At 42.3% G+C, this 24,642-nt stretch overlaps 2 protein-coding genes across 11 annotated transcripts in view; both read right to left on the bottom strand.

Annotated features, from left to right (window-relative positions):
- The window catches only part of PRELID2 (PRELI domain containing 2), a 1,077,378-nt gene that overhangs the window by 832,425 nt on the left and 220,311 nt on the right, over positions 1 to 24,642 (bottom strand). The gene's annotated exons all lie outside the window — the stretch shown is intronic.
- Positions 18,598 to 24,642, bottom strand: part of PPP2R2B (protein phosphatase 2 regulatory subunit Bbeta) — a 487,138-nt gene continuing 481,093 nt past the window's right edge. For all 10 annotated transcript variants that reach the window (XM_050794012.1, XM_050794011.1, XM_050794017.1 and 7 more), the window contains 2 exons: positions 22,050 to 22,141; positions 18,598 to 19,312 (listed from right to left, as the gene is read on the bottom strand). In XM_050794012.1, the coding sequence (XP_050649969.1) occupies positions 19,033 to 19,312; positions 22,050 to 22,141 (372 nt within the window). In that variant the 3' untranslated portion in view covers positions 18,598 to 19,032. The remainder of the gene's footprint in view (positions 19,313 to 22,049; positions 22,142 to 24,642) is intronic.

The following is a 24,642-nucleotide window of genomic DNA, read 5'->3' as shown; positions in this document are numbered from 1 at the left end:
AAATATTTGATGTAAATGGAAAAATTGGATGGAAATATTTCAGTAATGTACCCAGATGGCTATGCAGGAAGGCAACATTTCTACCCCCATCTCATGAGAGGCCGCTTGCTAATTAGTGGCTATTCTTTCTAAGGATTGTCAATAAAAAGATCATTGAAAGTGGAAGAGTGAGAAAGAATTCTGAAAGGAGAGAAGTTAAACCTTTCCCCAACTGCTAACTTTAGCACTGCTTCCCTTTCAGTCAAAGCTGCTGCAACCTTTGTAACTTTCCTTTATTCTGTTACGTATGCATTTCTTGTTTCCTCATCTTGTCTAGCTGCAAATGTGGCACTAACTTAGTATGTTTTTCATGACTCACAGTGGTCATAAATACACTGTCCTAGGTTGTGATGCAGTGAGGCGTTTCAGGGCTCATGACATGCATTTGGGGCTGTTTTCCCCGAAAACCCTAACTCATGTTGTTAGGGTGTTTGGTCCCTGTGTTAACCTTTTAACTATCTTTTTATGAAGTATAATACACAAACAGAAAATCACAAAGAACAAATCTAGAACTTAATGATTATCATAAGGGGAAAATCCTTTAAAATGGTAAATTTGTAGCATGTCAGCCTCCCTGAAGCCCCTCTAAATCTCTCCACCTGGTCATAGTCCCTTCTTTCCCTTAGAGACAACCACTGTCATTAATTCTAAAGTAACCGCTTTCTTACTTTTCTTTACAGTTTTACCACCTAAGGACAACCCTAAACACTATCCTCCTGTTTTGCATGTTTGTGAATTTTATGTAATTGTAGTTGGAAAGCATATATTCTTTTGTCTGATTTCTTTTTCTCAACCTCATATTTGTAAGATTCATCAGGTTGCTGTGCAAAATTATCATTCATTCCTTTTCATTGATAGCGTTCCATTTTGTGGGAAGAACATATTGTTTTGTTCTACTATTGATGGTCATTTGTATTTTCTAATTTTAGGGTTTGCGAATAGTGTTTCTATGAATTTGTCTCCTGGGGTACATATATGTGCATTTATTGGATACATACTTAAAAGTGGGTCATAAGGTATAACATATGGTATTATATGTATTGTCATATATTATTATTGATTGATTTGATTGATTTATATATTACTGGATTATAGAGTCTGAGTATCTAATATTACTAGGTAATACCAAAGAGTTTTCCAAAGTGTGCTGGGTTATAATCTTGCCAGCAGTGTATGAGAGTTCCAGATATAACGTGTCTTTGCCAACATTTGTTAGTGTCAGTCCTTCTCATTTTTTATGTTCATTGATTCTTTTGAATATTGTCTTTTATGAATTGCCTTCAAGTCCCATACCCACTTTTCTACCAGGTTTTTTTTTTTTTTTTTTAAACATGATTTGGAGAAACTATTTTTCAAAGAGGGAGCTCTATTTTCTTATCTCCCATCTCCATGATATCTGTTGCTAATGGTCCTTGTACCTGTGATGCCTCCTTCTCTTTTGCTTTGGGTGGTCTCCTTCCCCTGTATCCTGGGGTCCTCTCCTCATTAACATATTCTGATTCTGCATTTTCCCTGTGTCATCCCCTCCGTGAAGTCCACCACACACTGGTGACTAACTCTCCATCATATTCAGTAACATCCCAGCGAAGGATCTTTTTATCTTGATGCCTACTGGGGGATCTCTCTTCACTTCTCTGCTCCACTGGCTTCTCAAATCCAGTATATCCACAATTAGACTCTTTGTCTGTGTTTTCCTCCCCCTTGAACCTACCACTGTTTCTTTATTCTCCATCTCTGTTCATGCATTTTTTAAATTATCTTAGCTACCAATCCAGGCATCTTAATCAACTTCTCTTTCTTAGCACTCATCAAATCACTCTCTAAGTTTTATTGATTTTACTTCTTCAGTTTTTCCCTCATCCCTGGTTCTGGCTCTTAAAATCTCTCTCCTGGACCACTTCAACAGCTTCCTAAGTAGGCTCCCTGCCTTCAATCTTGTCCACTACAAATGTATCATTTACACAGTTGCCAGAGTGATCTTCAAAAATGTGATCCCAACAACGACAATTCTCTTATAATCTTCCAGCAGCACTCCACAGCTTGAGTGAAGTCTAAGCTCTCTAAATGGCCCTCTGCAATCTGGGCCCTGCTACCTCACCAGCACTCGAGAGGGTCTTAGCCAAGAGTCTTTCCTTTCAGCAAAATCAAACTGCTTGTGCTACTCAGAAAGAGATAGTGCTTCTTAACCATTGCTCATGTTTGTACTCCCCTGATTGGCCCTGGTCATCTTTGAAGGTGGAATTCACTTTCGTCTCCAGGGGATTGGATGTTCTAACTCTGTGTACCCATAATAACCTATGTATATTTCTGCTATTGCATGCACCATGTTGTATTTAAGTCATCTGGTTGAGATGGCATTCCTATTAGATGGTATTCCTTAAGGACAGGGATTGTACCTTGTTTGTAGCTTACTCTTGTACCTGTGACATATGAGCAGGTATGGAATACTTGGTTGCTCAGGTGATCTGTAGGAAGGCAAAATTATATCATTTAATCTTGTGGGTAAATGATATTTAATGTGGTAGATAAATGCAGTGAGCCCATTTGTGTGAACACGGATGTCAGTGAGGCTTGGTGTGAGGCATTTCCCCCAGGGCCACTTGCAGACCTGTCTTTGAATGGTACACCAGGCAAAAATGCTGAATGTTCCTAGGTCGGAATTAAAACTTCTTATCAAGGATGTCGACTCATTGGTTTTAGGCACATGGAAAAATAAAGACAACAATAACAATGAAATAAAACTTATTTTAGAAATTCAAAAGACCTGGTTTCTATCCTGGCCTTGGAGTAATTCTTCATGTAACCTTGTGAAGTTGTCACCATCCTTCTGGGTTACAAAAGTGCCTGAGTAAGTTGAAATGTCTCCAAAAGCAATAATGTTTAATTACTGCTCACCACCTGGACAGTTATGTAATAATGAGCCTGTAAAAAAGGAAGTCATTACAATCTTATGTGGAGTCATATAACCTTATTATCAACCAGGCCAGTGGAGCCTTAATTTGTAAATAGATCCCCAGTCCTGATGTAAAATACAATAAAAAATTTTACAATCTTTGCTTCCAGGTTGGGTCCTTATGCAGCTGGGAAGCATCCTCCATTTCTACAAGAAGGATAATGAATTCCGAGCTGGTTCCCTGAGAGGAAAGAAGCCTGTTAGTGGGACATTGAGGCTGTGTGTGCGTGTGTGTGTGTGTGTGTGTGAGAGAGAGAGGGGTCACACTAGGAAGAATTTATTGAATGCTAGAGAACATGGAAAAGCTATAATTACTGTTCTTGGTGAAGCCTCCCCAGAGTCTCTCTTGGGACACAGTGGGATTCATTTGAGAACAATGGAGTTAGTGAATCATCCCTGTGCTGGTCAAAGTAAAGAGCTTCTTTGAGTGAATGGTCCATTCCTGAAATGGTACTTCATTTTGTACTTTGAAAAAATCAGCTTTTTGAGCTGAACTTTCTTGTTCCATGATGGACACTCTCTCAATTTCTGTGATATTTGATCTTCAATGAGTATATTAATTCTCGAGTTTCAGCTGATTCTTTCATCAAGAAACATCACAAATTAGCTCTATTAGTCTGTTCTTGCATTGCTATAAAGAAAAATCCGAGACTGGGTAATTTATAAAGGAATGAGGTTTAATTGGCTCACAGTTCCACAGGCTGCACAGGAAGCATGGTGCTGGCATCTGCTCAGCTTCCGAGGAGGCCTCAGGATACTTATAATCATGACAGAAGGCAAAGGGGAAGCCAGCGTGTCTTACGTGGCAGGAACAGGAGCCAGAGAGACAGAGGGGAGGTTCTGTATACCTTTAAATAACCAGATCTCGTGAGAATTTGCTCACTATCACGAGAATATCACCAAGAAGATGGTGCTAAACCATGCATGAGAAATCCACCTCCATGATCAAATCACCTCCCACCTGGCCCCACCTCCAACACTGGGGATTACAATTTGACATGAAATTATGGCGGGGACGCAGATGCAAACCATGTCAATACGTAATTAACCTTTCTGCCTTTTCAAAAATAATATGAATAATAAGAACTATTGTCCTTCTTGTCAGGGAGGAAATGAGGGGTTTAATAAATGGATCCCACCATTAAATAAATGCACCATTGACCACCTTCTGCCTTTTTCCTGTTAGAGTCCAGCGTAGACTGAAAGGCCATCCCACAGTATATTTCAGATCAGTTCTGTGTTGTGGCTAGTATGTAATATGACTGACTTGACTTTCCTTTACTGAGAAATAGATTGTCTTTAATATGCAACCATAATTGTTTGCTGTTCTCTTTATATATTCAGGCTGAGTCTTCATAAGCTACCTGCATTTGGAGTTGAAAACCAATGGTCTATATGAAATATGACTTTCAATTATGCCACAGTCAGAGAAGCTGAAATAAGAAGGCCACACTGGGGGAAGTCAGGTTTATCTCATTGGAGTGAATCGGGCATGTAGAATAAAATCCAGCATTCACTCAGCACACAGCCCCACTGACCCTTTTGTTCGTCCCCCTCCAATTTATTGTTGTGTTTCCCAGCTGCCCACAGAGCTTCCCCTGCAACATTGTGGACACCCAGGCAAATGAAAATGCCAGTCTTCTCCCATCCCTGTCTTGCTGTATTAGGCATGTGCTCAGCTCTGAAAGATTTCTTTGGGGAACTGTCTTGCCTTCCCCTAAGAACATCTAGGGGAAGGTTTCTCTCACCTCTTATTTCCAAGTGGGAGGGTTGAGAATAATAGCTCTTGTCACTTCCCTTTGCCTTGTTATGGGGAATATTTAGTGCTGCAGCCTGGGTGTGGGGGCAATATCTTGGATGTGATAATGTTGCTCCCTGCATCAGTGAACATGGTATTGATTGTAAGCTGTCAACCTTTCTGCATGCTTGGCAGGGTCCCAGAAGGCTAACTACTGCAGGGAGGGTAATGCATCAGGCAGGGACACATACGCTCTATTAACTAACACTGCAATCTAAGTTTGATCGCTTGCTCTTAACACATCTTGGCTCACTGGCTCTCAGTTTTTTCTTAATTCCCTGACTCCTCTGAGCAGTCCTGTGATGCTGCTTGTATCTCCATATATCATTCAAACTCCCAGGGGCATGCTGCTCATCTTGTAAGCTTCCTGTGGGCAAGTGCTGTGCCTGACTTCCTTACACGTTTATTTGTTCATTCAACAAAAGTTTTGAGCACCTACTATGAGCCAGACAATGTTCTGTGCTCTGGGGATACAGGAGTGGCCTAAACAATGATGCAGTCCTCATGGAACTAAGGGTGGTTGAGAAAGCGTCTCTGAGGAGGTGACATTTGAGCTGAGTTTATCACTATCTCCCCTGTGGCTGGACTATAAGTATTTGCTAAGTTATGGAAACCATAGCTCCTCATCTGAGTGCCTCATAGCCTGGCTGTTAAAGAAGCTCCTGATGTGTGAACCTCACTAAGTCCACGCATTATTATTATTTTTCAGATCATGCATTACTGCCCACTCACCTTACCATGTCTCCTTATTTCTCTTAATCTGCCTTCCTGCTTTTTACTAATCAGTCACACCATAGTGTTGTGAATTCCATATATATATATGGAATATACATATGGCATATGCTGTTTTGCCTCCACTGTCCTATCCTAATATCTGGAATATGCTTTTCCTTTCTCTTCCCCTGGATAACTCACTCCCTTTATCTTTCAGATTTCACCTTGCAAATCACCTCCTCTGGGAAGCTTCTGGTCTGGATGAGGTGGTGCTCCTTTGTGTTCTCCTGGCACCCAGACACACCCGTCATAGTGCATATGTTTTATAGGATTAGCAGAACTGTAGCAAGAAATGTGCACTGAATGCATATTTGTGGGCCAGGCACCCTTCTAAGAGCTTTGTGTATATTAAATCATTTAATCTTCACAGCAATTTTATGAGATAGATGTCATTTTTATCCTCATTTCATCAATAAGAAAATCGAGGCACAGAGAGAGGTTGTCATTTTTCTAGGTTGCTCAGCTTTTAAGTGGTGGAGCTCAGATTTTAACCCAGGCAGGCAGGCTGGCAGGCTTGGTATCCTGGGCTCTTGATAGTCCACTGCCACCATTGCCTGTGAGTTTGTCTGCACCTCCCGCTGTCTGTGACCTGTGTGAAGATGGAGCTGTCACTGCTGCTTCCACAGACCACCCTGGCATGGGCTTGGCAGGCAGTACATGAACAATCATTAACCATTTAGTAAATGAATGAATGGATGAATGAATGCATGAAATTCACCCAACTGAGCAGCCGATTAGAGTTCCAAAATGTTGCTTTTCCTTTTACCAGTGAGGCAGCACCCCCTCCCTTCTACTCCAGCTTCCTGAGTCTTCCATGACTCCCACAAAAATGTATTACCCTGGCTGGAAGGGAGTGCATCCCTAGTCAACCAGAGCAAGAATCACGGAAATCATGGCTTGTTCCTACATTTCTGGGTTTCTGTCAAAGATGAGTTCTGAAGAAGTGTCCTCTTCACTCTCTCAAACCAAATGCAGCAGCCAAAATGATTGGAGTGACAGCTGAGAGGGCTTGAGATGGGCAAGCAGGAGCTGTTCAGTGGGAGCTGTTCACCCAGGAAAACCCAGGTTGACTTTTTGGGGAATGAGCAGCAGGGGTGGGAAGGCTGGGAGTGGACTGGGATCTGTCTTAGCAGTGGCTAAGCCCCTGCTTCTGGCCTGACAGTGATCATTGCTTTGATTGCAGCTGAGGCAGGAATCAGCAGAGATGGCAGATCACGATGGTTCTGCCACTGGCAGTTTAACCAATGGGGCATGGAATAACTAAATTGGGGGACAGTTAATCGGTCATAATAAGGTCAAATTCAGGAATTGGAGACCTGTGAGCCACTTGACTTTACTCTCTGCTTTGATGACAGACCAAATTTGTATTCTTGGTCAGCTGTCAGGCAATGTTTAGTCACAGAGAAATGGTGTGTTTGTGAGTATCCACGCTAGGGAAAATAATCAAGCCAAGGTATCTCTGCATTACCAATCACTGTGATAGAAGAGGTATAGGATCTGCAACAGGATAGATCTAGATAAAACTTCCCGCTAGGTCATTTAATGCTTTGAGTCTGTTTCTCACTATAAAAATGGAATAATACATCTACCTATCAGGTGATTACAATGATTTAAAACAGTGCCTCTCCCAATGCCTGTCATTACAATAACTGCTCAGGAAATATTGGTTTCCTTTTATTCTTTCCATCTACTATTTACATTTAAATACAGTGCTAAAAATAAGGTTTAATAAATATTTGTTATTGGATGAGCAAAAGGAAAAAGGGGTAGGCTAGTTCTACTATGTCGAAAATGTGTTTCTAATGGAAGGAGAGAAACGTTGGCTTTCTGTTCCCATGCCGTATGGATTTTGCTTCATATTCTGGTATATGTTGGTCTACCTATTGGAAATGCTGTATCAGGGGTGGAGCAAGATGGCCGAATAGGAACAGCTCCAGTCTCCAACTCCCAGCGCCAGCGACACAGAAGACCGGTGATTTCTCCATTTTCAACTGAGGTACTGGGTTCATCTCACTGGGGAGTGCCAGGCGATCGGTGCTGGTCAGCTGCTGCAGCCCGACCAGCGAGAGCTGAAGCAGGGTGAGGCATTGCCTCACCTGGGAAGCGCAAGGGGGAAGGGAATCCCTTTTCCTAGCCAGGGGAACTGAGACACACAACACCTGGAAAATCGGGTAACTCCCACCCCAATACTGCGCTTTAAGCAAACAGGCACACCAGGAGATCATATCCCACACCTGGCCGGGAGGGTCCCACACCCACGGAGCCTCCCTCATTGCTAGCACAGCAGTCTATGATCTACTGGCAAGGCAGCAGCAAGGCTGGGGGAGGGGCGCCCGCCATTGCTGAGGCTTAAGTAGGTAAACAAAGCTGCTGGGAAGCTCGAACTGGGTGGAGCTCACAGCAGCTCAAGGAAACCTGCCTGTCTCTGTAGACTCCACCTCTGGGGACAGGGCAATAACAAACGCAGCCGAAACCTCTGCAGACGCAAACGACTCTGTCTGACAGCTTTGAAGAGAGCAGTGGATCTCCCAACACGGAGGTTGAGATCTGAGAAGGGACAGACTCCCTGCTCAAGTGGGTCCCTGACCCCTGAGTAGCCTAACTGGGAGACATCCCCCACTAGGGGCAGTCTGACACCCCACACCTCACAGGGTGGAGTACACCCCTGAGAGGAAGCTTCCAAAGCAAGAATCAGACAGGTACACTTGCTGTTCAGAAATATTCTATCTTCTGCAGCCTCTGCTGCTGATACCCAGGCAAACAGGGTCTGGAGTGGACCTCAAGCAATCTCCAACAGACCTACAGCTGAGGGTCCTGACTGTTAGAAGGAAAACTATGAAACAGGAAGGACACCTACACCAAAACCCCATCAATACATCACCATCATCAAAGACCAGAGGCAGATAAAACCACAAAGATGGGGAAAAAGCAGGGCAGAAAAGCTGGAAATTCAAAAAATAAGAGCGCATCTCCCCCGGCAAAGGAGCGCAGCTCATCGCCAGCAACGGATCAAAGCTGGACGGAGAATGACTTTGATGAGATGAGAGAAGAAGGCTTCAGTCCATCAAATTTCTCAGAGGTAAAGGAGGAATTATGTACCCAGCGCAAAGAAACTAAAAATCTTGAAAAAAAAGTGGAAGAATTGATGGCTAGAGTAATTAATGCAGAGAAGGTCCTAAACGAAATGAAAGAGATGAAAACCATGACACGAGAAATACATGACAAATGCACAAGCTTCAGTAACCGACTCGATCAACTGGAAGAAAGAGTATCTGCGATTGAGGATCAAATGAATGAAATGAAGCGAGAAGAGAAACCAAAAGAAAAAAAGAAAAAAGAAATGAACAAAGCCTGCAAGAAGTATGGGATTATGTAAAAAGACCAAATCTACGTCTGATTGGGGTGCCTGAAAGTGAGGGGGAAAATGGAACCAAGTTGGAAAACACTCTTCAGGATATCATCCAGGAGAACTTCCCCAACCTAGTAGGGCAGGCCAACATTCAAATCCAGGAAATACAGAGAACACCACAAAGATACTCCTCGAGAAGAGCAACTCCAAGACACATAATTGCCAGATTCACCAAAGTTGAAATGAAGGAAAAAATGTTAAGGGCAGCCAGAGAGAAAGGTCGGGTTACCCACAAAGGGAAGCCCATCAGACTAACAGCAGATCTCTCGGCAGAAACTCTCCAAGCCAGAAGAGAGTGGGGGCCAATATTCAACATTCTTAAAGAAAAGAATTTTAAACCCAGAATTTCATATCCAGCCAAACTGAGTTTCATAAGTGAAGGAGAAATAAAATCCTTTACAGATAAGCAAATGCTTAGAGATTTTGTCACCACTAGGCCTGCCTTACAAGAGACCCTGAAGGAAGCACTAAACATGGAAAGGAACAACCGGTACCAGCCATTGCAAAAACATGCCAAAATGTAAAGACCATCGAGGCTAGGAAGAAACTGCATCAACTAACGAGCAAAATAACCAGTTAATATCATAATGGCAGGATCAAGTTCACACATAACAATCTTAACCTTAAATGTAAATGGACTAAATGCTCCAATTAAAAGACACAGACTGGCAAACTGGATAAAGAGTCAAGACCCATCAGTCTGCTGTATTCAGGAGACCCATGTCACACGCAGAGACATACATAGGCTCAAAATAAAGGGATGGAGGAAGATTTACCAAGCAAATGGAGAACAAAAAAAAGCGGGGGTTGCAATACTAGTCTCTGATAAAACAGACTTTAAACCATCAAAGATCAAAAGAGACAAGGCCATTACATAATGGTAAAGGGATCAATTCAACAGGAAGAGCTAACTATCCTAAATATATATGGTGGGGTGGAGGTGTGGGTTTGTGGTGGTTGGGAGGGTGGGGTTGGGTGGGTTTGGGTTGGGTGTATGGGGAGGGGTTGGGGGTGCGGTGGGTGGGGGGTGGTTTTGGGTTTGGTGGGTGGGTTGGGGTGGGGGGGGTGGGTGGTGGTGGTGGGGGGGGGGGGTGGTGGGGGGGCGATTGTGGGTGGGTGGTGGTGGGGGGGGGGTGGGGTGGGGGTTGTAGTGTGAATTTTGTGCTTGTGGGGTGGGGGAAGAGGGGGGGGGTGGGGGTGGGTTTGGGGTTGGGGTTGTGTTGGGGGGGTGTTGGGGTTGTGGGTTGGGGGGGGGGTGTGGGGGGTGGGTCGGGGGGGGTGGAAGATTTGGGTGGCGTTGGTTGGGTTGGGTGTTTGTGAGGTGGGGGTTCGGTGTTTGGGGGGTGGGGTACACCCAATACAGGAGCACCCAGATTCATAAAGCAAGTCCTTAGAGACTTACAAAGAGACTTAGACTCCCATACAATAATAATGGGAGACTTCAACACTCCACTGTCAACATTAGACAGATCAACGAGACAGAAAGTTAACAAGGATATCCAGGAATTGAACTCATCTCTGCAGCAAGCAGACCTAATAGACATCTATAGAACTCTCCACCCCAAATCAACAGAATATACATTCTTCTCAGCACCACATCGTACTTACTCCAAAATCGACCATGTAATTGGAAGTAAAGCACTCCTCAGCAAATGTACAAGAACAGAAATTATAACAAACTGTCTCTCAGACCACAGTGCAATCAAACTAGAACTCAGGACTAAGAAACTCAATCAAAACCGCTCAACTACATGGAAACTGAACAACCTGCTCCTGAATGACTACTGGGTACATAACGAAATGAAGGCAGAATAAAGATGTTCTTTGAAACCAATGAGAACAAAGATACAACATACCAGAATCTCTGGGACACATTTAAAGCAGTGTGTAGAGGGAAATTTATAACACTAAATGCCCACAAGAGAAAGCAGGAAAGATCTAAAATTCACACTCTAACATCGCAATTAAAAGAACTAGAGAAGCAAGAGCAAACACATTCGAAAGCTAGCAGAAGGCAAGAAATAACTAAGATCAGAGCAGAACTGAAGGAGATAGAGACACAAAAAACTCTCCAAAAAATCAATGAATCCAGGAGTTGGTTTTTTGAAAAGATCAACAAAATTGACAGACCACTAGCAAGACTAATAAAGAAGAAAAGAAAGAAGAATCAAATCGACGCAATTAAAAATGATAAAGGGGATATCACCACCAACCCCACAGAAATACAAACTACCATCAGAGAATACTATAAACACCTCTACGCAAATAAACTGGAAAATCTAGAAGAAATGGATAATTTCCTGGACACTTACACTCTTCCAAGACTAAACCAGGAAGAAGTTGAATCCCTGGATAGACCAATAGCAGGCTCTGACATTGAGGCAATAATTAATAGCCTACCAACCAAAAAAAGTCCAGGACCAGATGGATTCACAGCTGAATTCTACCAGAGGTACAAGGAGGAGTTGGTACCATTCCTTCTGAAACTATTCCAATCAATAGAAAAAGAGGGAATCCTCCCTAACTCATTTTATGAGGCCAACATCATCCTGATACCAAAGCCTGGCAGAGACACAACAAAAAAAGAGAATTTTAGACCAATATCTCTGATGCACATCTATGCAAAAATCCTCAATAAAATACTGGCAAACCGGATTCAGCAACACATCAAAAAGCTTATCCACCATGATCAAGTGGGCTTCATCCCTGGGATGCAAGGCTGGTTCAACATTCGCAAATCAATAAACATAATCCAGCATATAAACAGAACCAAAGACAAGAACCACATGATTATCTCAATAGATGCAGAAAAGGCTTTTGACAAAATTCAACAGCCCTTCATGCTAAAAACGCTCAATAAATTCGGTATTGATGGAACGTACCTCAAAATAATAAGAGCTATTTATGACAAACCCACAGCCAATATCATACTGAATGGGCAAAAACTGGAAAAATTCCCTTTGAAAACTGGCACAAGACAGGGATGCCCTCTCTCACCACTCCTATTCAACATAGTGTTAGAAGTTCTGGCTAGGGCAATCAGGCAAGAGAAAGAAATCAAGGGTATTCAGTTAGGAAAAGAAGAAGTCAAATTGTCCCTGTTTGCAGATGACATGATTGTATATTTAGAAAACCCCATTGTCTCAGCCCAAAATCTCCTTAAGCTGATAAGCAACTTCAGCAAAGTCTCAGGATACAAAATTAATGTGCAAAAATCACAAGCATTCTTATACACCAGTAACAGACAAACAGAGAGCCAAATCAGGAATGAACTTCCATTCACAATTGCTTCAAAGAGAATAAAATATCTAGGAATCCAACTTACAAGGGATGTAAAGGACCTCTTCAAGGACAACTACAAACCACTGCTCAGTGAAATCAAAGAGGACACAAACAAATGGAAGAACATACCATGCTCACGGATAGGAAGAATCAATATCGTGAAAATGGCCATACTGCCCAAGGTAATTTATAGATTCAATGCCATCCCCATCAAGCTACCAATGAGTTTCTTCACAGAATTGGAAAAAACTGCTTTAAAGTTCATATGGAACCAAAAAAGAGCCCGCATCTCCAAGGCAATCCTAAGTCAAAAGAACAAAGCTGGAGGCATCACGCTACCTGACTTCAAACTATACTACAAGGCTACAGTAACCAAAACAGCATGGTACTGGTACGAAAACAGAGATATAGACCAATGGAACAGAACAGAGTCCTCAGAAATAATACCACACATCTACAGCCATCTGATCTTTGACAAACCTGAGAGAAACAAGAAATGGGGAAAGGATTCCCTATTTAATAAATGGTGCTGGGAAAATTGGCTAGCCATAAGTAGAAAGCTGAAACTGGATCCTTTCCTTACTCCTTATACGAAAATTAATTCAAGATGGATTAGAGACTTAAATGTTAGACCTAATACCATAAAAATCCTAGAGGAAAACCTAGGTAGTACCATTCAGGACATAGGCATGGGCAAAGACTTCATGTCTAAAACACCAAAAGCAACGGCAGCAAAAGCCAAAACTGACAAATGGGATCTCATTAAACTAAAGAGCTTCTGCACAGCAAAAGAAACTACCATCAGAGTGAACAGGCAACCTACAGAATGGGAGAAAATTTTTGCAATCTACTCATCTGACAAAGGGCTAATATCCAGAACCTACAAAGAACTCAAACAAATTTACAAGAAAAAAACAAACAACCCCATCAAAAAGTGGGCAAAGGATATGAACAGACATTTCTCAAAAGAAGACATTCACACAGCCAACAGACACATGAAAAAATGCTCATCATCACTGGCCATCAGAGAAATGCAAATCAAAACCACAATGAGATGCCATCTCACACCAGTTAGAATGGCGATCATTAAAAAGTCAGGAAACAACAGGTGCTGGAGAGGATGTGGAGAAATAGGAACACTTTTACACTGTTGGTGGGATTGTAAACTAGTTCAACCATTATGGAAAACAGTATGGCGATTCCTCAAGGATCTAGAACTTGATGTACCATATGACCCAGCCATCCCATTACTGGGTATATACCCAAAGGATTATAAATTATGCTGCTATAAAGACACATGCACACGTATGTTTATTGCAGCACTATTCACAATAGCAAAGACTTGGAATCAACCCAAATGTCCATCAGTGACAGATTGGATTAAGAAAATGTGGCACATATACACCATGGAATACTATGCAGCCATCAAAAAGGATGAGTTTGTGTCCTTTGTAGGGACATGGAAGCAGCTGGAAACCATCATTCTTAGCAAACTATCACAAGAACAGAAAACCAAACACCGCATGTTCTCACTCATAGGTGGGAACTGAACAATGAGATCACTTGGACTCGGGAAGGGGAACATCACACACCGGGGCCTATCATGGGGAGGGGGGAGGGGGGAGGGATTGCATTGGGAGTTATACCTGATGTAAATGACGAGTTGATGGGTGCAGCACACCAACATGGCACAAGTATACATATGTAACAAACCTGCACGTTATGCACATGTACCCTACAACTTAAAGTATAATAAAAAAAAAAAAAAAAAAAGAAATGCTGTACCATGCTTTGTTGAGCAAATTGAGTTAAAATTCTGCTTAGATGACACATTCTGAGAACCTTTTCTTATCACACATTGATTAACCATTTCTTCCTCTGCATGATTTCTGCCCCTCGTAGATACCTCATTGTAAATATGTTTACAATATGCAAGTATGCACTTTCTCCTATGTGAGTGTTATCTCTTGGAGGGCAGGGGCCAGTGGTTTAAACATCTCAGTAACTCCAGCCCCTTGTCTAGATCCTGGCTGCCTGACACATCCCAGGCAATCAATGAATCTTTAATTCATTGAGCTTATGGGTCATTACTGGGACTTGTTTTCTGATCAGTAACTTCCATCTACATGCATACACACACACACACACACACACACACACACATAATGTATGATGGGGATAGTGGATGAGAACTTTGACTAAAACTGCCTGGCTTTGTCACTTGTGAACTGTGTAAATTTGGTTGTCATTCGTCTTTGTTTCTGTATTTATCAGAACAACAATAGTATCTGCATCTGGAGTTTTAGGGGTAAATAAGTCAATACATGTGAAATTTGTAGAACAAAGCCTGGCTTATAATAAGTGCTCAATAAATGTTAGCAACTATTGTATGTTACAGCTGTATTTTAGCAGCTCTGGCTTTACAGTCAGATACCTTGAGTTGGAGTCGTGGTTCCATCTCTCTCTGGCTTTGTGCCCTTGGATGGGTTGACAACTTTAGTCTATTGAGTCTATTTTCTTATTTGCAAAATGGAAATACTAATGCCATCATGGGGTCTGGGGGAGGAGATAATGAGATGAGGCATGGAAAGCAATAGTATATTACCCATCAGTGTTGTTGCTATTATTATTTTATGGTGCTTTAAACTTATCAAAACAGTTATAAGTAAATGGATTTCTTGTTCTCCTAATAACAATTCTCTGAGCTAGGATAGATGTCTTTCTGGCCATTTTACAGGTGATGATGCTGCCATAGGGACTGTGAGTGGGTAGCTTAACTTCTTTGGTTACCAGGAGCAGGACCCACGTTTCCTGTCTCCCAGTCCCTTCTTTTTTCCACTGACCAGGTTGGTTGCTCCCTTGGAAACCAGTCCCTGAGAACTGACTTAGAAATACAGGGGAAGAGGTGGATGAAGGCATGTTGGATGCACAGTGGATCAGGTTGCAGTGTGAATGTTTCTCAGTGGCATGTCTAGATTTCCCCTATCCAAAGACTAACCAGGCCCGACTCCGTTTCACTTCCAAGATTAGACGAGATCGGGTGCGTTCAGGGTGGTATGTCCAACGACTGTCAGGGGATTTGTTCTGGAAGGGGGGTGGCATTATTGAAAACACAGCAGCTTCATCCACACATTCATCACGAAAGAGGGGAAATTAGTAAGGGTTCCACCATTCAGGCTGTGGACTGTAGTGTCATCCCTAAATCCTCATTATGAGGCCTACCAGGGCTTTCTTGATCCCTGCAGGGCAGCTAGCAAAGGGACTGAAAAAGAAATGAGGTCCGGGGTGGGGAGGGGAGGGAAGATTTAGGCAGTTGCTCTGTAGGCTTGAAGGAAGGGAAATTATGGCTTTTTAAGTCCTTAGAAATTGGGCATTTGAGGGTATACCTTTTATTATAATGGACCCTAGAATGTTCAAAGGAAGCTTAGTGGAGATAGCTGACTTATTTCATTGGGCCACTGAGCTAGCAGAATTTTAGCTTCATCTTTGTTCCATCTTACAATTGTTCCATCTTATATATGCTGGTTGCCTAATAGATGTTGATTTGGTTGAATTAATTACAAGACCAATGAGAAGTTTAAAGGTGCTTTTTTTTTTTTTTCAATGGAAGAATAAAGGCAGGAGCCAATCTTTAAGGAGTTAAGAAGCAACTTGATTCCCACTGCCCATCTGCCTATGTATATCCCACTACTTGATGCTGGCTAATGTCTTCCTTTTTTGTTTTTTCTAACTAATCTTCCTCCTCCTGACAGAAGAGCATGAATGTCTACCAAAGTTTAGCTTTTTGCATTACTTGTTTTTAATGTCACGAACCGAATGTTGCACGAGGATGGTTTTGGTAAAAGCCAAGGATGGCGTGGCTTCCATTTTCCTTAATTCAATGGACACCTTCCAGTTGTAATCTAATGGCTCTTACCAAGCAGCAGGCCTTGCAGGGTAAAGTAGTACAGGGCCCTTAGAATCGAACCAACTGTTGCAAGGTAGCAAATCAGGCTTCAAGTAGTTTTCAGTGTCAGCTGGAAAACAGACTGACTTCTATGTGCCACTAAGAAGTATTGCCAGTACTGGGGCTGAAAGATCACACATATAAAATACCTAGTTTAGTACCTGGTAAAGAACAGGTAATTTGTGAAACATCGTGGTGGCTATTGCCCCCTGAGGCCTAATCTCTAGGGCTTTCCCCTCCTGTTCCTGTCCAGGAGTCTTGGGTGTTTGCTCTAATGCATCCTTTGCAGGGGATGGAAGAGAGGATGGCTGCCCTCTGCTCTTTTTTCCCTGGAAACTCATCCTACTCTGGGTCTCAGTTTGTACATCTGTGTGCTAAAGGTGTTGGACTGGTGTAGGGGCTTTTATTTGGAATTCACAGATAAACTGCCAAGGGGCCTATGAACTCCTTAAAGCATGACAAAAAATTATTCCTGTGTGTGTTCTGGGCGGCCCTGGTGACTCTATCATCTTTGATGCACCTGAAGGCGTAAATATTCCGTCATATCGGTTACTCGGGGGCCCAAAATTTGATACACATGCTCCTGGTGGTTCACAAAATGATTTCAGGTGGTATGTGGGTGCATGTTTGTTATATTGATAATTATGTGATTCATGTTAGGGAAAAAAACCTAGCATATCACAGTTGAAATTTCATGCATATTATTTCTTTGGAAGAGGCTAAGTCTTGCTTTTAAGAAAAGGTGACTTAAAAAAAGTTACATGAATAATAGTACAAATGTGGGTTGATTCTTAAGTTTGAGATACAATGATTGGTCCCCACTCCCGACCCGGTACAGACAGAGGAGCTGAGTCTGGAGAAGTGGAGAAAAGGCCATAAAGAAAGTTGGTGGTAAAAGGCCAATAACCCAGTGGCCTTCTGCAGTATCTTCATTCTCTATGACTGGCAGAAGTTTCTGACTCTCTCATGTCTCTTCCAAGAACAATGTCCCAGTCAGGCCAGAAACCTTAGGCACTTTACTTGAGATGCCTAAGGAGAGGCTTTCCTTGCAGGAAAAACGAGTAATACTGAGAAAGTCTCGTCTTTTTTCCCATGCTCCCTCAATTCTGAGATGTACTTTTTCACATTTTAAAGTTCCTGAAATTGGGCTGCATCTTACAAAACTGTTTTTACCTAAGGTGACAGTTATTTCCTTGCCAAAAAGCTATTAGTAAATGGATAGTAGCTTAGAATTGAGACAATATGATTCTTTCACTTTTTTTTTCTCCTCCAAAGCAAATTACACTTGAAAGTCAGGACTTCTAATACATCTGTAAACTGAAAGAAAATTTCCCTTTCAATGAAAAACTCTCATCTCAAACCATTTACCCTGCACTGAATGGAAGTGAGGAGAAATGAGTCATCAATGCAGATGTAGCGATATTAACCCAGACCCAGCTTTCTGGACTCCACCCATCTACTCTCCTCTCTAAGTTTATAAATCCTTTGCATATATTTAGTGCCTTTCCCAGGGGTATGCCACATAGAACCTTCTGGAAATGGCTTTCTAGAAGTTATAAATCTGGATCCTCAACAGGGGTAAAGGATGAACCATCTTCCACAGCTTCAAGTGGACTTCATTCACTTCATGTCACAGCTGCTTGATTTCTCCACAGTTCATTTCTGTAGAAGACAGCCTTCTGGTCTGTTTTTCCAGATGGCGAGCTTGGGGTGAGTTAGAAGTGCCTGACGGGACTTTACAAATCAGCATTTTTATTGGCTATTTTTGTTCTAGGTACAATGGAGGTTGATGGATTGTTACTTTTGGTTACCAAAACCAGGAGGAGGGGAGGGAGCTGCTTAGGAGAAACACCCAAAAAGAACAGACCAGCCTTTCTCAGGGACTCAGGGGTGGTGGCACTGCTTCCAACTGCTTCATTTAGAATACCAGATAATAAGCAACCAGGACTCGGCCTTTAGAAGTCAATGGAATAAATAAGCTGGAAAAGGTTGAAGAGAAAAAAGCCAAGGAACATGTAAGTAGAGGATTATATGGAGCCATTTAAGAGCACAAAAAGCAAGGGTAACAAGGCAGCAGATGGAATTTGGCCTCGCCTGGCCCTGCCAAGCTCACTCTGGGAAGCACTGTGTCGAAAGGGCTCTCTTTCTGTCCCCTGAAGCATTCAAGTTTCCTAGCCAAATTCTCAGGCTGTTTCTATGGAGTTTACAAAAAAAGAGCATAGCAGGGTTGATGTGCCCTTTCCTCGTCATTCTGCATCCTCTTCTCAGCTTCATGCAATAAATCTCTGGCTTAAATGAAATTGTTCAAAGGAAAATGGAAAATAGAAAAAAAAAATGGTGGAGGGGCAGGAGATACTGACTAGTTCTGGTTTTTCACAAAACAAGAAGAATTTGTCTAAGAGTAAACGGTGTTTATTTTGTTGTTTTTTTTCAATCAAATGGAATTGCTTAATTAAAAAAAACTTATTTCTTTTCTCCTTAAATACTACAGACAACCTCATTTTATCGCAGCAGACACCTAGGAACAAAACACTGGACCCACCAGAGAAAACTGGGCAATAAAAGCATCAGAAGTTCAAGTCAGCTATGGAAGAATTACTGTTAGCTGGCAGCTTTCAATTCTAAACAGAAGTGTCCCAAACCTATTGGGTTTGACAAAAGTTTCTTAGAACTGGGGAGCTGGGAATGTTGGACTCCTTTTAATTCTATTCCAATCATTTCCTGCATAGGGAAATTAAAGTCAATGCATCAAATGAAGACCCAAAGAAACATTTAAAAACTTGTTTGACTAGTATTCAGTATGTGAGATTATTAAGTAATAACTTGTCCACCTAGTTAACCTTGTCCTGGAATATATATAGGTTATTTGTAGCCGCCACTGCTATAATATTTTCTGAAGGATGCCAAGCTGTATGCAAGATCTTTTTGCTAAAGTCCAGACTGTCGACACTGATCTCGTCTTTTCTCCGCTTGCCCCCCACACACACTTTTCTGGGTTTGAGGATAGCCCGGGGCTTGCTGTTTTCCCTCGAAGCCTCAAGGGTCACATCACGCTTGGTGTTTCTGTCGAACATCCTAAAGAAGTTGTTGTAGGAGCCCGTCATGATGACACTGCAAGATAGAGGGGAAAGGGAGTGACCGAGTGTTATGGAGAAAGGCAATGACGTATCTTCATTGTGTCGTCTTTCTAGAGCAAATGATACCATGTTATGGGCAGCTTATGACACCATAGGTTTTACTAAAAACAAAAACCAAAAAGTGAGAACAGGCTCTGCAGTGTGATTGTTGGCTTTTTTTTTTTTTTGAATCACTGAACGCAGTGAGCTTTTTGGCTGGGTTTGGAAATGAGGGATGGTGAGAACTGTCCCTGTAATTTGCTTTTGCTCGGTAGATTCCTTTTGGTTCTTTGGCTCAGTAAAGGTGTCCAGTGGTTTTAATGATCCCAGTCCTACCTACCTCCCATCAGGAATGTGAGACTAGAATGAGGTTTGTTGAAGTAGACACATTTTTGAAAACAATAAGCAGTTGTACGTGTTTAAGGCTTGGCCACTGTCAAGGGGGCTCCTGGATGTCTGACCTCTAAGGCTTTATGGCATCGGTGCGGTTGGGGGAGAGATGCTGGTGGCATCGTGCATGAACCCGGGGCGTATCGTTTCCCTTGCCGAGAACTAGCTCTGAATTCGGCCTTTTTAGAAAACTCATCTACAAAATGGATGTCATCATGGTCTTATCTGGGAAACAAATAAGAAAATTCAAATTTTAAAAGAATCTGGGATGGAGAAATAAAAAGATTTTATATGGTTTTTATTTCCACATTTAATGGACAGATGGGTTCCACATTTTTACAAGAGTTATCCCCTCTTAGGCATAGCTGCAATTGATCAGGAGAGTGGCGAACACCCAATGTCTTCCAGAGGCAAGGTACTCAATATTTAATGGTGACATTTCAGACATGGTGACAAGCTGAGGTGGGGAGAGAAAGATTCCTTGGGCCAGGGCATCTGCAAGTACCCCAAGTGCCATCACACAGCAGTTCCCCTGGAGGGGCTGGCTCCCGCTCACTTCTGGGTGGAGCTCTGACTGGCTCCTTAAGATGGGAGAGCAGGAACTCTCATCCGTTTCTCAAATTATTTGGGATGTATAGAGAGGTGAAGGAAAAAGCTGACAAGATTGGGCCACAGCAAGGAGGATGTGTTTTTGGGCATGTTGTCAGCTGTACCAGGTAAATTAAGCAAAGGTTAGATTTTGTTACTCTGGCCCATCAAACTGATGCTGTGAACTGTGTCTGTGTCCTTGAGTGGACTGTTATTACCTTGTCAGGCAGGGCACTGAGGGCTTTGCCTCCATGATCTCGTTTCAACTTCTATTATCCCATAAAAGGGTTTTACAGAGAGGTAAGTAATTTGCTCAGTGTCACATTGCTAGTAGGTAGTAAAGTCCACCCTTAAACCCACATATGGTTGACTCTGGGGCATAAATATTCAGCCGGTTGGCCTCACTGCTTCCTGTGCTTTGACGTTCGCTTCCCTCCCATGACCCAACTCATTTTTAAACAAGTAAGAGATATTATTTTCCAAAAAAAAAAAAAAAAAAAAAGACTATCAACCTTATTTGAAAGAGAAATTAAATTTCCCAGTTGTAATGTTATAGAAAGTGTTGATCTTAGGATTCAAACTCTACACTTGTTACTTTTGCTTCTACTACTTACTACTTTATGAGGTTGGGCAGATTAATTTATCTTGCTAAGCCTCAGTTTCCTGAACTGTAAAATGAGAATGATGAAAACAATCTTGTTAGACTGTGGTTGGGATTAAATAAAATGATGTGTATGAATGTGTTTGGTGTATAGTAGGTGCCTAATAAGTGTGGTTTTTGAATCAAGGCTAAGATAGAGGAAAAATCTGAGCAATAATAACAGATATGTAAATAATAATATATGAATAAATCAATACCTATAAATAAAGAATAAAATGAGAGGGCTGGCTTCTTTTCCCTGTGGGGGATTTTGTTCATATGTCACAGTTGCTTTGCTCTCTGTCCTATACCAACTGGTCAGTGTGACTTGGGTCCTTTGCCATGTGGGGACTCCTTCCAAGCCTGCTAAGGAGGGGATTCATTTTGATCAGTGGCAAAGAAAGCCAAGAAACAGGTTGAGTGTGAGAGAGATGGTTTGTATTCACTGAAATCTTGAATGTCTGAATGTCCTGCCATAATAGAATTTCTATGCTTTCAAACACTATAATTGGTGCCACCTTCATCAAGGAACGAAATCAACCCCTGGTAGCTTGCACTTAGTTCTCATGGAAGTCAAAGAATCATTTGTATCTGTCAAACTAAAAATGAACTATTGGGAGGTATTATGAAGTACTGTTCAAATCAAAGGCCTTAAAATAGTAATAAATCACTTTGAGGGAATGTGATAAATGAGGTCGACTAGAATTCAGTTAATGAACCACCAGGACCATTGGCCAGGTCTCCACTAGCAGCTTCAAGGGATAATTTTTGATCTGGAAAGCCCACTTGGCAGTAATCTGAACTGTTCAGGCTGGAATTTGCTGGTGGATAAGTGATCTTCATTTAGGCATGTTGACCTAGTGCTGGAGGTGTCTTGTGTGAAAAAGATAGGACTTTCTTATTACCATTAAAGTGTTATCTGTGCCAGTTCAGAAACAGGATTCAAAGGCCTTACTATATCCTTCTCTTCTTTCCAGGCCTGACATTATGCATTTCAGCCAGGTTTTGGAGCCCAATTTTGACCTCCCTTTGGCTGTACTCTACTTAGGATAAATTGCCCGAGCCTCTTCAAGACAACCTTTGGAAGGTTCTTCAGCTACAGAGCCTTTCTTACCTGTCTGACCCATTCCACACACACTCAAATTTATCAAAAATGCAGTCATTTTCATAGAGGGAACACAGCTTGCTGCGGAGGTAGTCATGAACCTGGAAAGGAAACATATCGAGAAGGTCAGTTCTTATTTTAAACAGTAATTATTTCTGCAAACACCTCCTCTTCTGATGTGAGCTGTTAAATCTTTCATTTGTACATGCTCCTTGAATCAGATGGCCCTGGATCTGAACCTAGGCTTGGCCCTTTCTAGCTGTGGGACATTAGGATGGGTTGATGAGTTTCTCATGTAGCTGATATGGATTAATTAAGCTTGCTTGTATAGACAGTGGCATCCAGTAAGACTAAAGAAGTAGATTCTCATTTTCTAAGCTGATTTGCTCACAGGCATTAGAGGTCACCATTCATCCAGTCTTTTATTCAACAAATATTTACTGAATACCTGCTATGCATTTGAGATGCAGCAGTGAGCCAAATATCCTTGTGGTGCTTTCCACCCAGTGTTACGTGAGAGACTATATAACCAAGTAAATAAATAAGACATTTAGATGGTGATAAAATCATAGAACAAAAGTGTATGGAAAAAGAGCCTGGGAGATCTTGTCGGGGGTGTATTATTTTATACAGGGCAAGTAGTCAGGGCTTCACTGGAGGAGGCAGCATTGGAGCAGAAGCCTGCAGGAGATGAATGAGCCACAGTGATGTCTGGGTTTGGGGTGAGGGGAAGGCTCTCCAAGCATAGGAAACAGCAGACACAAAGGCCTAGAGGCAGGAATCCTGGAGGGAGTGTGGTTGGGGAGTGGTGAGTAAGCAGCTGGGGGAGAGGATGATCAGTTTACATAGGCTCTTTATTCTGAGGAAGAAGAGACTTCACAGAAAGGATTGCTGAATCTGCTGTGTTGCAATGGATCCTAAAGGTGCAAAGACAAAGGCAGGGAGACCAGTTATAACCTGAGTGATAGATGTTGGCTTGGACCAGGGCATGAGCAGTGATGGGGACTGGTCAGATTCTCCTTTTGTTTAGAGAAAGAGCAGATAGGACTTGGGTCAACTCTGAGGTGTGGAGAGAAAAACAGGAGTCAAAGATGACTACCTGACCTTTCTCCTGAGCAAGTGGAAGGAAGCGGGTACCATGTTCACTTTTGGGTACAATGGTTTAGAGATGTCTACATGTGGAGCTGTCAAGTAGACTCTGAGGTAAAAGGTGCCGTCCTGGAGTATGTGGAGATTCTTTCCTGGTTTTTCTTAACCATGCTGCTGCTTTCACTGGAAATCAACTGAGAGTGAGCAGGAAGAGAGGAATGGTTGGCAAACAATGTCAGATTTCTGGAAGGCACCAGGGGACACTTGACATTGTTGAACATGTATGTCAAATAAGGCTGATCAAGCATAGTTGAATATTTTTCTCCAGCTACACTCAGCAACTCAGATGTAGATGCCAAATAGATGAATAAAGTTCAGAGAGTAGTAGCCTGGGTTCAGTGTTTCGAAGGTAATCCTTCCTGAACCCACTAGCACAGAGTGGCAATAATAACGGGCATACCCAAAATGCTGGCTTGTCATTATTAGCCAGGTGCTTTATCTGTCAAAACCTCATTTCATCTCTAAAGCCATCTTATGATGCAGGTCCTTTCATTCTCTTTACTCTAATGGAGCATGAAGCACAGAGATATGACATCATTTGTCCAAGATCACACAGAAAAGAAAGTGACAGAAGGGGAGGGAACTGAGCCCCGGTATCAGGCTCTGGAGTGCACACTCTGAGCTGCACTAGCAACCTGCCTCCAGCTTGCTCTGGTGGGTCCTCAGTCCTTGACAGGAGCTGTGATAACGAACTCAAGTGAGGTTGAGAGAGAAGGAGATAGAACTAGGTGAAAGCAGAGGGAGGCTACCAAGGGTATTGGTGTTTAACTTTAAGTTAAGAGTGATGATTCAATCTCTTTTCTCCTGCAACTGTGGCTCTTTCTCTTCCTTTGACTCCAACAGTTCTGCTGGACGCTGAGCTTCAGGCTCAGTTGTGTGCTTAGTCTTGGGTAAAGGAACGAGGTCAGGCTCATCCTATGTTCCATTAGATGTTTTGGGTATTTGAAAAGCTCTGAGTTATTTGGACAGAGGAAGTTATTTCTAATTCTGCAAATTAATTTCCCCCCACCTTGACTCTCTCACTCCCAAACAGTTCCAGGCCTTGTCAGGGTAACAGCTTCAGTGCTTTGGTGACAAGGGAATACCCCTCTGGCAGTGCTGTTGGCATTGTTAGGTGCATTTGGGGGCTGCAAGGGTGAGGCTGTGTCCTGCCCTAACGGAGGCATCTCTGCTATAAACTACTCACTCACCTTCCCTAGACAGCACAGCAGTAAAGGTTTATAAACCTGGCAGTGGTAAGATTTTTAAGGTCTAGTTCCATCTGCCCACTTTGTGATGAGCCTTTCCTCATCTGTCACCATTCACTTTTGGCATTTTGTCTTATTTCTCACCTGCGGTGTTTCTATAAGTGTCAAAATGTGTGCTTTGGAAGTCACGCCCATTAGCAGGAATGACATTGCTGAGCACTCTGTAAATAATTCTTGAAAGATAGAAGTTGGGATAGACTCAAGGG

Source organism: Macaca thibetana, chromosome 6 (genome assembly GCF_024542745.1).
Source record: "Macaca thibetana thibetana isolate TM-01 chromosome 6, ASM2454274v1, whole genome shotgun sequence".
Lineage (NCBI taxonomy): Eukaryota > Metazoa > Chordata > Mammalia > Primates > Cercopithecidae > Macaca > Macaca thibetana.
The sequence above is the reverse complement of the archived record's forward strand: the minus strand, read 5'-3'. Positions and strand labels throughout refer to the sequence as shown.